Source organism: Scardinius erythrophthalmus (assembly GCF_964197995.2).
Source record: "Scardinius erythrophthalmus genome assembly, chromosome: 5".
Taxonomy (NCBI): Eukaryota; Metazoa; Chordata; class Actinopteri; order Cypriniformes; family Leuciscidae; genus Scardinius; species Scardinius erythrophthalmus.
In genome coordinates this window covers 14,833,652-14,847,882 of record NC_138225.1, presented here as the reverse complement: position 1 = coordinate 14,847,882, position 14,231 = coordinate 14,833,652, and the positions used below count along the sequence as shown (strand labels likewise).

At 40.7% G+C, this 14,231-nt stretch overlaps 1 protein-coding gene across 1 annotated transcript in view; it reads left to right on the top strand.

Moving 5' to 3' along the window:
- LOC308690442 (connector enhancer of kinase suppressor of ras 2) overlaps positions 1-14,231 on the top strand; it is a gene marked incomplete at its 5' end in the record, with an annotated part of 47,151 nt that overhangs the window by 16,073 nt on the left and 16,847 nt on the right. The window contains 6 exons of the mRNA XM_081364858.1: positions 8,933-9,096; positions 11,956-12,158; positions 12,470-12,557; positions 12,679-12,720; positions 13,400-13,519; positions 13,903-13,962. Coding sequence (XP_081220984.1) covers positions 8,933-9,096; positions 11,956-12,158; positions 12,470-12,557; positions 12,679-12,720; positions 13,400-13,519; positions 13,903-13,962 — 677 coding nt within the window. The remainder of the gene's footprint in view (positions 1-8,932; positions 9,097-11,955; positions 12,159-12,469; positions 12,558-12,678; positions 12,721-13,399; positions 13,520-13,902; positions 13,963-14,231) is intronic.

The window sequence follows — 14,231 nt, the reverse complement described above, 5'->3', positions numbered from 1 at the left end:
TGGGCTTGGAACGGTAGGATGTTTGCAAGCGTGTGTCTCTGAGTGAGTGTTTGATAATTTTCTAAGGGGTTTCCTCACGATGAGTCACCTCTCTTAGTGGGAGGGACCAGATTCATTTTTCCCTTTGTCAGCTGTTCTTGGATCAGCGTAGATGTGTTAGCGCAGATGTGAGATGGTGGGATGTAAACCAGAAGAGTGGACTTGAAGAGATTATGTGTGTTTCTCATAGAGAATTGCATGTAATTATGCATGATAATTACCATTTTTTTCCATGGTGAAGTACTCTCTCCTGTCCCAGCTTAATATGCAGAGACTACGCTGCAAAAGGGGAAAATGGATAGTTTATACATTGAAGATGTATACATCTATTTGATGTGACTTTTAAAAAATACTTTTGGTTGGTGAAATCTTATTTAGTCATGTTAATTTAGTCATATTAAACATTTAAATATTTGTATAAAATATAGAAATAGCCTATATATTCAAATATTTTTAGTATGTCATTTTTATATCTATATATATTTTTCTTCCAATACTATTTTTATGGAATAAAGCCTAGGCCCTATACCATGAAGCATGTTTAGGTGGTTAGCCAGGTATGTTTCAGTTTAATTTGTGCCAATCCTGGGTTTTAGGCACCATGAAAGTGGTTTGGCTTTTAGCAACAGCTTAAGGTATGCTCACAGTCACACTACATGATTTTTGGCTGGAATTCGCAGTTTTCCAAGGTCTGCAACAAAATCCCCGGATTGCAGTCAAATTGGTGCATGTTGCAGTGCCGATGGCCGTAAAGTATGAGCAGGTCACACAGGTGCACACACTACAAGATCACGTGACAATCATATCAAACAGGTTTTAAAAATAATGCAATGTCTGTGACTGCTCGGGACAGGCTAAGATCACGAAGCTGCGTTATTTTTAAAACCTGTTTGATATTATTGCCACGTGATCTTGTAGTGTGTGCAATACAACGACAAGGTGGAGGGACACAGAAAGCATTTTGTCTTCATGTCCGAGGCACTTCACTGAATTTGTACTTAAAATATTTAACAAAATGTGGACAGTGTCTATAATTGTTTTGACAATATTGTAAGTATTTACTTGTGTTACTCTCTTGTGAAAAATATTTTTTCAAAAAGAAGCAGCAAGATATTTGATAAAAAACAGACTGTAAAGTTATGTCCCTCTGTCTGAACTAAACCCCGTCATGCCAACTATTCTCCACTTACCAGAAATCACATCATTCAGGTCTCTTTAACAGTGGTGCAGAAGATGGCAAGTATAGTATCCTACTTTTTATTCATATTTTTGAATCGTATTAGTCAGGGAGGGTACTGTCAAGCTTAAAAGGGTAGGCAATTTCGGAGCGACTAGCAATAGCAAGTTAGTTTTGAAAGCACTAGATCCCACTCTCCCCTCAGAGCGTTCCCCAAAGCCACGCCTCCTTTGAAACACATGAACGCGCAGGTCGCTTGCACACAGCCAGAGCAGATTCAGCTAATTCATTTCGGCATTGTGTTGCCAGAGAAACAGAGGAACAGCTCAGAGTAGAAAGTCACAGTTGCTATCTTGTAATTATGGTTACAACTAGGTTACAATATGTCATGAAGCATAAGCTCGTTGTTTTGGTTCAGGAGGAACTGTAAAAGGTGGCTCTCTGTAGTGTTGTTGACGTGTGATGTCTGTGCGAATGGGTTGCACAGAGGTATGGAAATACATATGTTGACTGGCAGGTACGACATCCTATCATTGCTTTTTGACCCGAATACAATGATTGGACTAATATTTTTCAGTCCTGAGACTTCTACAGAAGATATAGGATTTTTTTTTATATGAAGACCACTTCTATTATTCATTGCTATCAGGATGTGATGAGAGTTTCAACCAGTATAACAAAAAGGGTTTAACAACTCAACCCCATCACATAAAATTAAGATGGAAAATGATTATTTTTCAAAAAATGTATTTGAATCCATAAGTATATACAATGTACTTATTTCTTATATGGTCTATACTCTCCTACACAGGAACAGTGGCCATTTTGTGCAAAAAACCTCAACCCCATCACACTCAACCCTGTCACATATATGTATGTATAATACTAATTGTTTCGGGTTGTAAGCTTGTGACAGGGTTTTTCACTTCAGTATTTCACTTATTTATGTATAATTGTGATAAAAAAAAAAAAAAAAAATAGTCAGTTTCAGTAAAGATATACTTACCAAAATCATGACAACTCATAATTTTGTTATAAATAGAATATTTGATGTAATGTGTCCACTTGACAAGCATCCTATGTCAGAAATGGCAGCCACATCAGCAGCAGAAAGACTGTGTTGTGCAACCAGATATGTTAACCCAGAAAGAACGGCACAATATGAGACAGAGACAAAATTAAAAATACAAAATTAAAGGCAATGTCTCCCTTCAAACCTGTTACAATCTTTTTGAAAAAAAAATAAAATAGGGAAGACGATTAAAAATGAAGGCATTTCTTGTGTTCAGTTCACTTACTTAAAATCTAGTAAACCCGTTGCCTTAATTATTAAGTAAATAAACGTAATGCTTAATACCTCTTTATTTTTTTCCGATTAAGCATGAAGTTTATTTACTTAATTTTAAGGCAACGGGTTTCCTACATTTTTTTTAAGTTAAGTCAACTGATCACTTTTTACAGTGCATCTGACATGTTAACAACTAACACAATAAAATAGTGGTTTTAGTTAAGTATCTAAATTTAATTTTCTTTTTTACAAAAATAAAGAGACCACTACACAAAATTTGCCTATTTTTAACTTCAGTCCCATAAAAATTTAAAACTTATCACAAAATGTTACATTTGTAGTTATTAAATTGTTATGAGGTATACTTGAGCAGTATGTTGATGTTTGTTTTTTAACAATTTATTAGCAATATTTAATGCCTGAGGTGGGAAAAATATAATATGTTGGAGGTTTGATGTGTGTCACATCCATAGAAAGGCAGACAAGGCAGATGTAAACAAATAACAAGTTTATTGAAGTGCAGAGTGAGCGATGCAGGATAACTTGAGTGTGATGATAATAAAGCAGATATGGTGAACACTTAGCTGACTGTGAAACAATGTCTTTGTAGAATACTGATGAACACAATGACGAAGGAACACAGGACGATGGACGAAGGAAACCATGGGACAACAGGTAAGTATCTTTAGGTTGGTATTCAGGTAAGGTGAGTCTGTAGCGTCGAGAGACGAGACCAGACACTGAGGTGCGGGAGACTGTGACTGAAGTAGTGAGTGCAATCATGATGTGCAGGTGCCGGTGATTAGAAATCATGTGACTGTGATCTGGTGTAATGATCGGGTGCAGTGGGCAGGAGTGATGACGTAGATGGCTCCGTGACAGGACCCCCTCCTCCACGGTCGGCTCCAGACGACCGGAAACTGCGACGACGGGGACGACCACGACCTCTGGGTGCAGGACGAGTGGGATGATCTTGATGAAACTGGGTTAAGGTGGGGTCAAGTATGTCATCATGGGCTACCCAGGAGCGCTCTTCTGGGCCGTACCCCTCCCAGTCAACTAGGTACTCCAGTCGATTGCCCCGTTGTCGCGAGTTGATGATGGATTGGGCTCTGTAGATGAGTTCTTCTTCCACGACTTCAGGAGGAGGAGGTACGTCAGGTTCACCGGGTTCTGTGTAGGGAGGAGACAAGGGCTCAGAATAGGGTTTTAACAGTGACACGTGCTGCCTCTGGATGGTAAATGGACCTATGTAGCGGGGACTCAGCTTACGACAGGGCAGGCGAAGACGGATATCTCGGGTGGACAACCATACCTTTTGTCCAGGTTGGTATTGGTGTGTCTCTGATCTTCTGGTGTTGGCTTGTGTGGTGTGTCTTCGCACTGCCTGTTGTAGATGGACGTGAGCTGAGTCCCACACCCTCTCGCTCTGCTCGAACCAGTGATTAATAGCTGGAACCTCTGATGGTTCACCGGACCAGGGAAACAGGGAAGGCTGATATCCTAGGATGCATTGAAATGGCATGAGTCCGGTGGTTGACTGGCGGAGAGAATTCTGGGCATATTCCACCCAGGGAAGGAACCGATTCCAGCTGTTCTGGTTCTGGTGGCAGTATGACCTCAAGTACCTCCCGATCTCTTGGATCTTTGGCTCAGTCTGGCCGTTGGTCTGAGGATGATAACCAAAGGATAGACTGATGGAGACTCCAAGGAGCTTGAAAGCTTTCCAGACACGGGAGATAAACTGAGGACCTCGGTCAGATACTATATCCTCAGGGAGACCGAAATGACGGAAGACGTTTTGGAAGAGTGCTTCGGCTGCTTCGAAGGCTGTGGGTAATCCTCTGAGAGGGATTAGCTTGCAGGCTTTGGAGAATCTGTTGACAATGACAAAGATGCAGGTATTGGACAGGTATTGGAAGGTCAGTCATAAAGTCAATTCCCAGATGGGACCACGGACGATGAGGGATGGGTAATGGAACCAGTTTGCCAGCGGGCAGTCGACCGGGAGTGTTGGTGATGGCACAGACTGAGCAACCCTTGAGATATCGGGAGATATCTTGGGCCATAGAGGGCCACCAGTAGCGTTGACTGAGGAGAGAGAGGGTTCGCTGGCTACCTGGGTGTCCAGAGCCCGGAGAAGTGTGAGCTTAGTCCAGAAGGGGCAGACGGCAAGATGTAGGTACATAGATGCACCCTTCTGGACCTCCCGGCGGAGCAGGTTCTGCTTGAGTAGCAATTCAAATGTCTTCATCTAAAGACCAGAGGAAGGGACTGACGATCATGGCTGGAGGAAGGATGGTCTCAGGATTGGTAGGTTCTGGATCAGGTTGATGGAGACGTGAAAGAGCATCAGCTTTGGAATTCTTATATCCAGGTCGGTAACTAGGAAGTCGAACCTCGTGAAGAAGAGGGACCATCTGGCTTGGTATTCCTGATTTGATGATCAGTGATGACTTCAAACTTGTGTTTAGCTCCCTCCAGCCAATGTCTCCACTCCTCCAATGCAAGCTTGATGGCGAGGAGCTCTCTGTTGCCGATGTCATAGTTCTGCTCCGCCGGGGACAGCTTTTTAGAGTAGAAGGCACATGGATGGAGTAAAGGAAGGTCCCCCTGCCGCTGTGAGAGCACCGCTCCCACCCCTGTGGAGGAAGCATCCATCTCTACGGTGAATGGCAATTCTGGATCTGGATGGGTGAGGATGGGAGCGGTGACGAAGGCGTCCTTGAGTGTGGCAAAGGCAGTGGTGGCTTCTGGATTCCAGGACAGAGACTTGGGCCGGGTCTTGAGGAGTGAAGTCAGAGGAGAGCTGAGAAGACTGTAGTTATGGATGAAATTTGCGAATCCAAGGAATCTCTGTAGTTCTTTGATGGTTGTTGGTTGAGGCCTGGTCCGGATTGTGTCCACCTTCCTCTGGTCCATCTGGATGCCTCGTTGGTCAATGTACCTGAGAAAGTGAACTGTAGAAGTGTGGAACTCACATTTCTCTAGCTTCAGATAGAGATGTTGTTCCCTGAGGCGTTGGAGGACCTGTTTCACGTGGTGCCGATGTTCGGTGAGGTTCTTGGAGAATATCAGGATATCGTCGATATAGACAATGACAAACTGTTGGAGGAAGTCTCTGAGTATTTCGTTCATGTAACCTTGGAAGACTGAAGGAGCATTGGACAGTCCATAGGGCATGACCCTGTATTCATAGTGCCCTGAGGGCGTCACGAAGGCCGTCTTCCATTCGTCACCCTTACGGATGCGAATTAAATTGTAAGCACTTCGTAGGTCTAACTCGGAGAATATACAGGCACCACGTAGTTGTTCCAGGGCTGAGGGGACCAGAGGAAGGGGATAACTGTACTTGATGGTCTGTGAATTGAGAGTCCGGTAGTCGATGCAGGGCCGCAAGCCTCCGTCCTTCTTCGCCACAAAAAAGAAACTGAAAGCGGCAGGGGACGTTGAAGGGTAAATGAAATCCTGGCGAAGTGCCACCTTGATGTACTCCTCCATGGCCTTCTGCTCCGGGATAGACAAGGGATAGACTCGACCCTTGGGTAGAGTCGCCCCAGGTAACAGGTCGATGGCACAGTCCCATGGTAGATGAGGTGGTAATTGCGTTGCCAACCGCTTGCTGAACACATCCTGGAACGCCTGGTACTCTGGAGGAATCTCCATCTTCTTGTCAGACTCTGGACTCCTGATGGTAGTGGAATTGATGGCGATAGACGAAGTGGTAGAACTGAAATGAAAGGAAGGACGAGGAACCTTGATCACGGGGGATAAACAGGTCTGATGACAGGAAGGTACCCAACTGGAGAATCTCACCAGTAATCCTGTTTATCCGAGGTTCATGTTGGAGCATCCACGGGTGTCCCAGGATGATGTCTGCGGTGGATCCTTCCAACACCAAAAACGAGATATCCTGGAATGCAGGCAGCCAATGTGGAGCGTCATGGTGGGGAGAAGTGACATATGCAACCACAACCCAGTGGCTTACCCAGGATGGTGTGAATCTCTAGGTTCTGGGGACAGCGTTTTCTTTTGACATTGAGCCTTTGAAGGAGGTTGTGGGAGATGAAGTTGCTCGCTGAACCGAAATTGATGTGAGCTTGTGCTGGAACAGTTGAACGGGACGTTACAAGGTAGACAGTGGTACGGGTCAGAGATGCAATTTTGGGAGAAAGTTGGATGGTACTCACCGCTGGGCGTGAAGGTCGAACTGGGCAATTAGAGATGACATGTCGTTCTCCCCCACAGTACAAGCACAAATGATAAACTCACCTTCTTTGACGCTCCACTGGTGTTAGTCGGTGAGTATCTACCTGCATTGGTTCTGGTGTTGGAAGGGCGGCAGATGGTACTAGAGACGGAGGATGCAAAGCGGGTTGGAATGATGAACAAGCAGAAAGTCGTTGGGAAACTCGGATCGATTTCTGGATGAAGTTCTCTAACCCCATGTTATCATCGTGTATAACCATCAGTGAACGAATCTAGAGAAGAGGCGCTTCATTCCATCTGCTTGCCACGGCGAGTGTGCGAAATTGCAGGGCATAGGATCCCACCGATCATGTACCTTGTTGAAGGTTAAAGAGCTGATAACGACTTGGTCACGGGAACTTCCGCTTGCCACAGCGCTTGAGCCCACTGAAGAGCTCAACCGGAGAGAAGTGAGATTACGAACGCAATAGCGCTCGATCGGTGGTATACAGATGGGGTTGCATCTCGAAGTGTAGATTGCACTGAAGGATAAACCCGCTGCAATCCTCGCCTCGCCGCAGAATGTCGCTGGTCGGGCCATGGGACTGGCAGAGGCAGCAGGTGAAGAAGTGGTGGGTGGTTGAGGAAGTGATTGACAAACTGCATTCACCAACTCAACGAAGGGATCCGTGACATCCGTGCTTGTGCTCTGCATTGTGATGTCCTGTAGTGTGAGTAAAGTAACACATCTCTGACGCAATAAAATCACTCCCCCAGTTTCTCTTGCTCCAAATTAAAGGTCACTAGATAACCGATTTTAAATACAAAATCGTCTTTTAGCAATTATATTATTTGTTTAATTAATATACCCTTAATCCATTAAACATGAGCAATATTACTTTAACAATTATCAGTTAGTTTAAATTTATGTAAAAATATAGGCTACAGAGATGTAATATAAACACGCTTTAAAATCAATATAGATAAAGCTTTAAAAATGACTACATATGAGCTTACATATTCAAATGATATAGCAAGATATTTACTTCTTGCTGTGTAAATGCATTTATATACTTCATATTCTTCAATCTCTTAATCCTTAGCAGAAGAGACAATTGAATCGCACGGACTCTCGCGAGAAGTGAATCACAGTTTTGCACGTTTCAAGGCATGTGATTGGCTGTTCGCTGATGTCACACTTTCATCTGCTCACGCTCCATCGACAACATGGTAAAAAACAAAGCTTGATTTGACTGGTTTGTTTTTGTCAACTCAAAGCTAATCCCGTAACCCTGAGTTTGTTCAACTACCATAATGGTATGAGCCCCTAGTAAGCCAGAAGCCATTCCCGCCTGACCAATGGTGTGTGAGTATTTGGCTGGATAATCTGGGCATCCAACCAACTGTTAAATCATTATTGCAATTCCATTTGGTGATGTTAGTGCTAGAGGAAATACACATTTCTCCTTTAATGTGTGTATATGTTTGCAGTGTATGTATGTGTGCACATTTCCAGTATGTACGTGTGTGTGTGTGTGTGTGTGTGACTGTAGGAAATGGAGGCCTTTATCATTCCCTGTGCAGGCTTACCTCACCGTTTCTAAGCAACGGTTGCCAAGCAGCCCGTATAGCTGGAGCAGAACGAGAGAATGAAGAGACTGAGCACGAGAGAAAGTCTGTTTAGCTGAAGGACATCCTACACACACACATACCTACACACACACACACACACATACACACACACACACACACACACACACACACACACACACACACAGGCATGTCGATAAAATAACACATAGGTTATCTTGTGTGTGTGTGTTTGAGACCATAGAGCTGTTTATGAAGGACACTGAGCTTGGGTGCATCTGCAAGTTCACAATGTTCCCATCTGAAGAGTGTCGGCCAACATCATCCTCTGAGAAAGCAAATGTGTGTGTCGCTGCCTTGAAAAATGCAGGTGTGTCTCTTTCTGAGAGACGTGCCTGTATTCACTAAGTGGTTTACCGGGGATAAAGCACAAACTGCTACAAGAATTAGCCACTTGACATCATTTGCAGGTTTACGATGTGTTTATGCATTGCGTTTGGTGTGTGTGAGTGTTGCGTATTAATCATTCTAATGACAGCTCTCTGTATGGAGAGAAGCTCCATTATACACTGGGTCACATTTTAAGTTTATTACATGACATAAATGAATTATGATCACATGGTTGTGTTGCACTTCTCTCTCTCTCTCAGGGTTGGATGACTGTTTGCTGCAGTATATGAGGACATTTGAGAGAGAGCAGATAAACGGAGAGCAGCTGCTTCACATCACCCATCAGGAGCTAGAAGAGCTCGGTGTGACCCGCATCGGACACCAGGAGCTCATTCTGGAGGCTGTGGACTTACTCTGCGCACTGGTGTGTGTGTGCGTGTGTGAGAGAGTGAGGGAAAATGAGACTGGCTGTGATAATGATGTGTTTGTTTTGTTTAATGACACGACAGACATTTTATTCAAACTCCGCTTAACACTGAATGATTAACACCCAGCGGGAATCTCTCAACCAGTATACAAAAAGAGGAGGGAGTTTGTGTGCAAGGAAGGGAAGATGCGTTTTTGGTTCTGATTGGCTGCTGGAGGAATTCATGCATCATAGAATGAGAGGAGGAGTTCAATCTCAGTCAACTAGCTAACTTCCTCACAGCTGTTCATGCAAACCAATTCATCTCAGAAGCAGAATTCAGGTTTATAAGTAGGCTAAAGAGCTGTTTCGGGTGAAAGGATTACAAGTGGACAGCAATAAATACAAATACAAATAACAGATGACAGCGAAGGGTCGCCTACTCAGTCATAGTCAAATTTTATTTGTCCGGTGTGCAACAACATTGGAGACAGCAGTACTTGTTGACTAATATTATTTTTATGCTATTGTAGTATTTATTTATTTATTTATTAATTTTATTATTTTAATTTGAGTCATTTATATTTTATAATTTTTTTTTATTTAAGTTTTAGTAATTTTGCTTTTGTAATTTTATAATTTTTTTATTTATTTTATTTAAATTTTAGTTTTAGTCATTTTCAGCTTGTACTTTTACATTTTATTCTGTTAGTCGCTAAAGTAACATTTCCAAGGCACGTTTTTTAACCTTAAGTTGTTCATCCAATATTTATATTTTATTTTAATTCATTTCTGTTTTATTTCATTTCATAAAAACATTTTTTAATAGTTTTAGTTAACAATAACAACACTGCTTTACATTGAAATGTTTGTTTCACTTAAAGTAAACATTTTAAATTAAATATAAATACATAAATATAAAATTGATAAACATTATGAATATCATAACAAAAATAGTGATTGTGTAAATTAAACACATGAATTTACAATTACAAAATAAGAAATATTATAACAAATAAAAATAGTATAAATTATAAATATTATACATTATAGTCAATCAATCAACCACAGTGCTAAAACAAGGGTTTTAAACTGCTGTTTCCATTTGGCTTTAAAATAAAATAAAATAAAATAAAATGTGGTGTATACCTGCCCTCTGAAGCACCATCCCAAAGTCTTTCGCTCCTTATAAATTTTGCATTGAACCTTTTTTAAAACAAGAGTCAGCTGTCACCAGATCACTCCTAAATTCTCATGGGTTCTGCTGACCTTTAGTTTTTTTTTTATTATTATTTATTTTTTTATTTGCTTTAGGTCTCTGCCAATTTATCCTGACATTCATAGCTACCTGGAAACTTATTTAAATTCTAAAGATGCCTCGAAGAGCTTTTAGGAGCCTTGAAGTGATGAACAACATTTCAAAGATCTTACCCGTGGACCTATTTATATAAGGATCTATTTATAATAATGGTTGGAACATTGAATGGTGTCTACATATTAATATGCATGGCCGCTGTAATTTATGCAGCGAGGAGCATTAGATAAAATTAGATAAAAGAACAACAGTCACAACTGTAGAAAAAGACACGTCACTGCTGCAGATACCAGTTTACACCATATATAGAAAAAACGGAGAAGTCGGAAAAACCCCTCCTGCCTATAAATGAGATGTTGGGTCCAGCTGATTAACGATATAAACAAACCCAAAGGAAATGTGAGAAAATCTATCTATTTAGAATCTAAAGTCTATTTAGCCGATCGATACACAGAAATGATGGGTTCTCCAAGCAGCAGTTCTGAGAAAATGGCATTTATTCTGAGTAATGCATTTTTCCAGATATGAATGGAGACTTGATTGTGTGCTTTATTTCATTCCACAGTGTAGGCAGTGTTTTATTTCTGAGTAACTTTGTTAGTGTGTAGTGATGACCCCTCTGTACATGCTGTGAGAATGCTGCTTGATTTTTCTGCTGCTTACACTTAGATTTTAAGTCTCAGAATGATAAAATCAGCCATAAGATTGACTGCTATGCTTCAGACCTTGGACCCTCTTAGAAAAAAAAACTGCTATTGCACTGTATTGAAAAGAGCATTTTAAAATAATAAATCCCTCATGCTAACATTCAAAAGTTTGTGGTCAATTTTGAAAGAAGTCGTTTATGCTCATCAAGGCCGCATTTATTCGAATAAACAGTAACATTGAGAAATATTGACTTGAAATTATTACAATTTTAAATAACTGTTTTCTATTTTGAAATGTAGTTTATTCCTGTGATTTAGAATTTTCAGCAGCCATTACTCCAGTCTTCAGTGTCACACGATCAAAGACTATAGATATACAAAGACGGTTCCCACCTTCTCATTTATGCTCAAATGATATTTGAGCATTAGAAACAACATTTTTGGGACGGTTCATATCAGATTTTGTTGCGGACTTTAACTATGTTATTTAATTGTTAGTTCAGCCAGCAGTTTTTTAGAGTTAAGGATTCCCCCATTCAGATAGATAGGACTTGATCTTGAATTCCCAAAATAGCTACCCGGAGGCACTGCAAATATGACCGCTGAGTGAACAGACTTTCTTTGAAAGGGATTTTACACATGATCCTTCAGAAATGATTCTACTATGCTGATTTGGTGCTCAAGAAACATGTATTATTATCAATGTTGAAAACAGCTTCTTCATATTTTTTTTCAATAGATTTTTTACAGTATTCTTTGATATTATTTGATATTTGAAATATAAATCTTTTGAACATTACAAATTTTTACTGTCACTTGATCAATTAAATGCATCCTTGCTAAAATATAAATTTCTTAAACATTTTTTTTGAACAGTAGTATAACTACTTTAACAATGATTTTTTCCTGTTCCAGAACTATGGTTTAGAGACAGAGAATTTGAGGACTTTGTCACACAAACTCAATGCATCCGCCAAGAATCTGCAGAACTTCATCACGGGGCGCCGCCGTGGGGGCCATTATGACGGACGAGTCTCACGGCGTCTTCCAAACGATTTCCTGACTTCAGTCGTTGACCTCATCGGAGCTGCTAAAAATCTACTGGCATGGCTGGACAGGTACTCAAACCTCCCCGAACAGGGAATGAACTCACCTGGGCTGAATAGAACAGACCTGAAAGTCATATGATATCATAGAAATGAATGGAATTGAAATCAAACCTGATAGGACTGTATTAAAAGGGAGTCAAATAGCCTTGATAAGCTGTCCAAAATAACAAATAAACTAATTAAATTGATGAACATAAACTCTGACATATTGTAGTGTGGTGCTCATGAGAGACAAGTTTTGAGTCCAGCCCAGGTCTTGTTCCCAACCTCTGTTTAAAATGTTAAAAATGTCTCTTTATGTATGTTTGCTTTGTTTGCAGGTCTCCATTTGTCAGTGTTTCTGAGTACTCAGTGCTGAAGAACAACATTGTTCAGCTCTGTCTAGAGCTAACCACTATAGTACAACAGGTGTGTGTGTGTGTGTGTGTGTTGTGTGTTGTGTGTGTGTGAGTGTTTTAGTATTCAACACACACAAACAGCACAGCCCTTTATTATTATTTTAAATGTAAAAATGTTCTTCTCCTCTTAGGATTGCACAGTGTATGAAACTGAAAATAAGATTCTGCATGTGGTGAGTATTTCTCAAGCATCACACACTTTCTCTTTTACACACACAAACTTGTACACCTATACCTGTGAGGACCCCCTTTAACTGTAGTAAGAGCATACTTTCGATTAGCACAGACAATTAGTACTGCACAGTAAGCAGATGTGAAAATAATATTATTGTTAAACCATTTATGTGAATTATACACTCACACACGGCCCTTATATTTAGATATTTCAAGTAAAACGTGTTTGGGAAGTCACATGTATCTAGCCTGCTCTGAAGCAAACGTCAATGTGTGTGTGTGTGTGTGTGCGCGTGTGCTTTGCCTAAGGTTGGATATCCTGAATAATGCAGATTTTTCTCCCTTCAGGATCACTGCCTGTAGAACAGAGAGAAAGAGAGAGAGGGATGGATAGAAATAGACAGAAAAAGATGAAAGAAAGAATATAACATGAATAAATATACATATAGCATGTGACTTATTAATGCAGATTCATTATACATTATGGGTATATTTCGTGATGCTGAATGCCTTTCATGTGAATGGTTTGGACTGCTGCAGGGTTGCCAGTATTTACCGCTCCCTCCAAGTTCAACAGCTATAATTAGACTGAGAGATTTACAATGGAATCGCAAACATAGACTGACAATACTGTCTGTTTGTCTCTCATTGTCTTTCTGTCTTTATCTCTCTTTGCAGTGTAAGACTCTATCAGGTATCTGTGAGCACATTATTTCATTGTCGTCCGATTCGTTGGTGTCACAGTCTGCTCACCTCGAAGTCGTCCATCTGACTAACGTTATGCCTAGCGAGGGCCTGGTGAGTAAACAACAGCAATAACCCTTTCATACTCTACAGAAATATGAGAAAGTTTGTGTAATTGGTTGGATTTTAGGAACTTTATCTCATCACAGAGACAACTATAAGAAAGCCATTTGTAGGTTGATTTCTTTAAAAAGAAAAACACTGTTGCTCTGTGGTGTTATCAAAAATCGCTCTGCTTGTTTAAATACCCAACATAGCAACATTGACTCAACCAATGGCGTGAGTTTGGGGCAGGACTATTTGTTTGTGTGACCAATAGCAGACAGGGAAACCTGTTTGAAAACAATCATTGTTTTTGCAATTCCATTCAGTGACAGAAATGACACACTTTAGGACAGTTTGAACAGCACTCACAACACTCTCTTTCCTGTTTTTAGGGCATGTACATCAAGTCCACATATGATGGTCTTCATGTGATCACTGGAACTACAGAGAATGTGAGTTCAGAGCTGTATTTATTCTTTACCTGTCTTATAGTGAGGGTCCTAACAAATATTGGAGAGGAGCTTTTTCATATAAATTCTACAAATCCAAATCCTAAGATTAGCTGCTCTCCTTCACTTCTTCCCATGGTTATTTAAAGGGTTAGTTCACCCAAAAATGAAAATTATGTCATTAATGACTCACCCTCATGTCGTTCCAAGCCCGTAAGACCTCCGTTCATCTTCGGAACACAGTTTAAGATATTTTAGATTTAGTCCGAGAC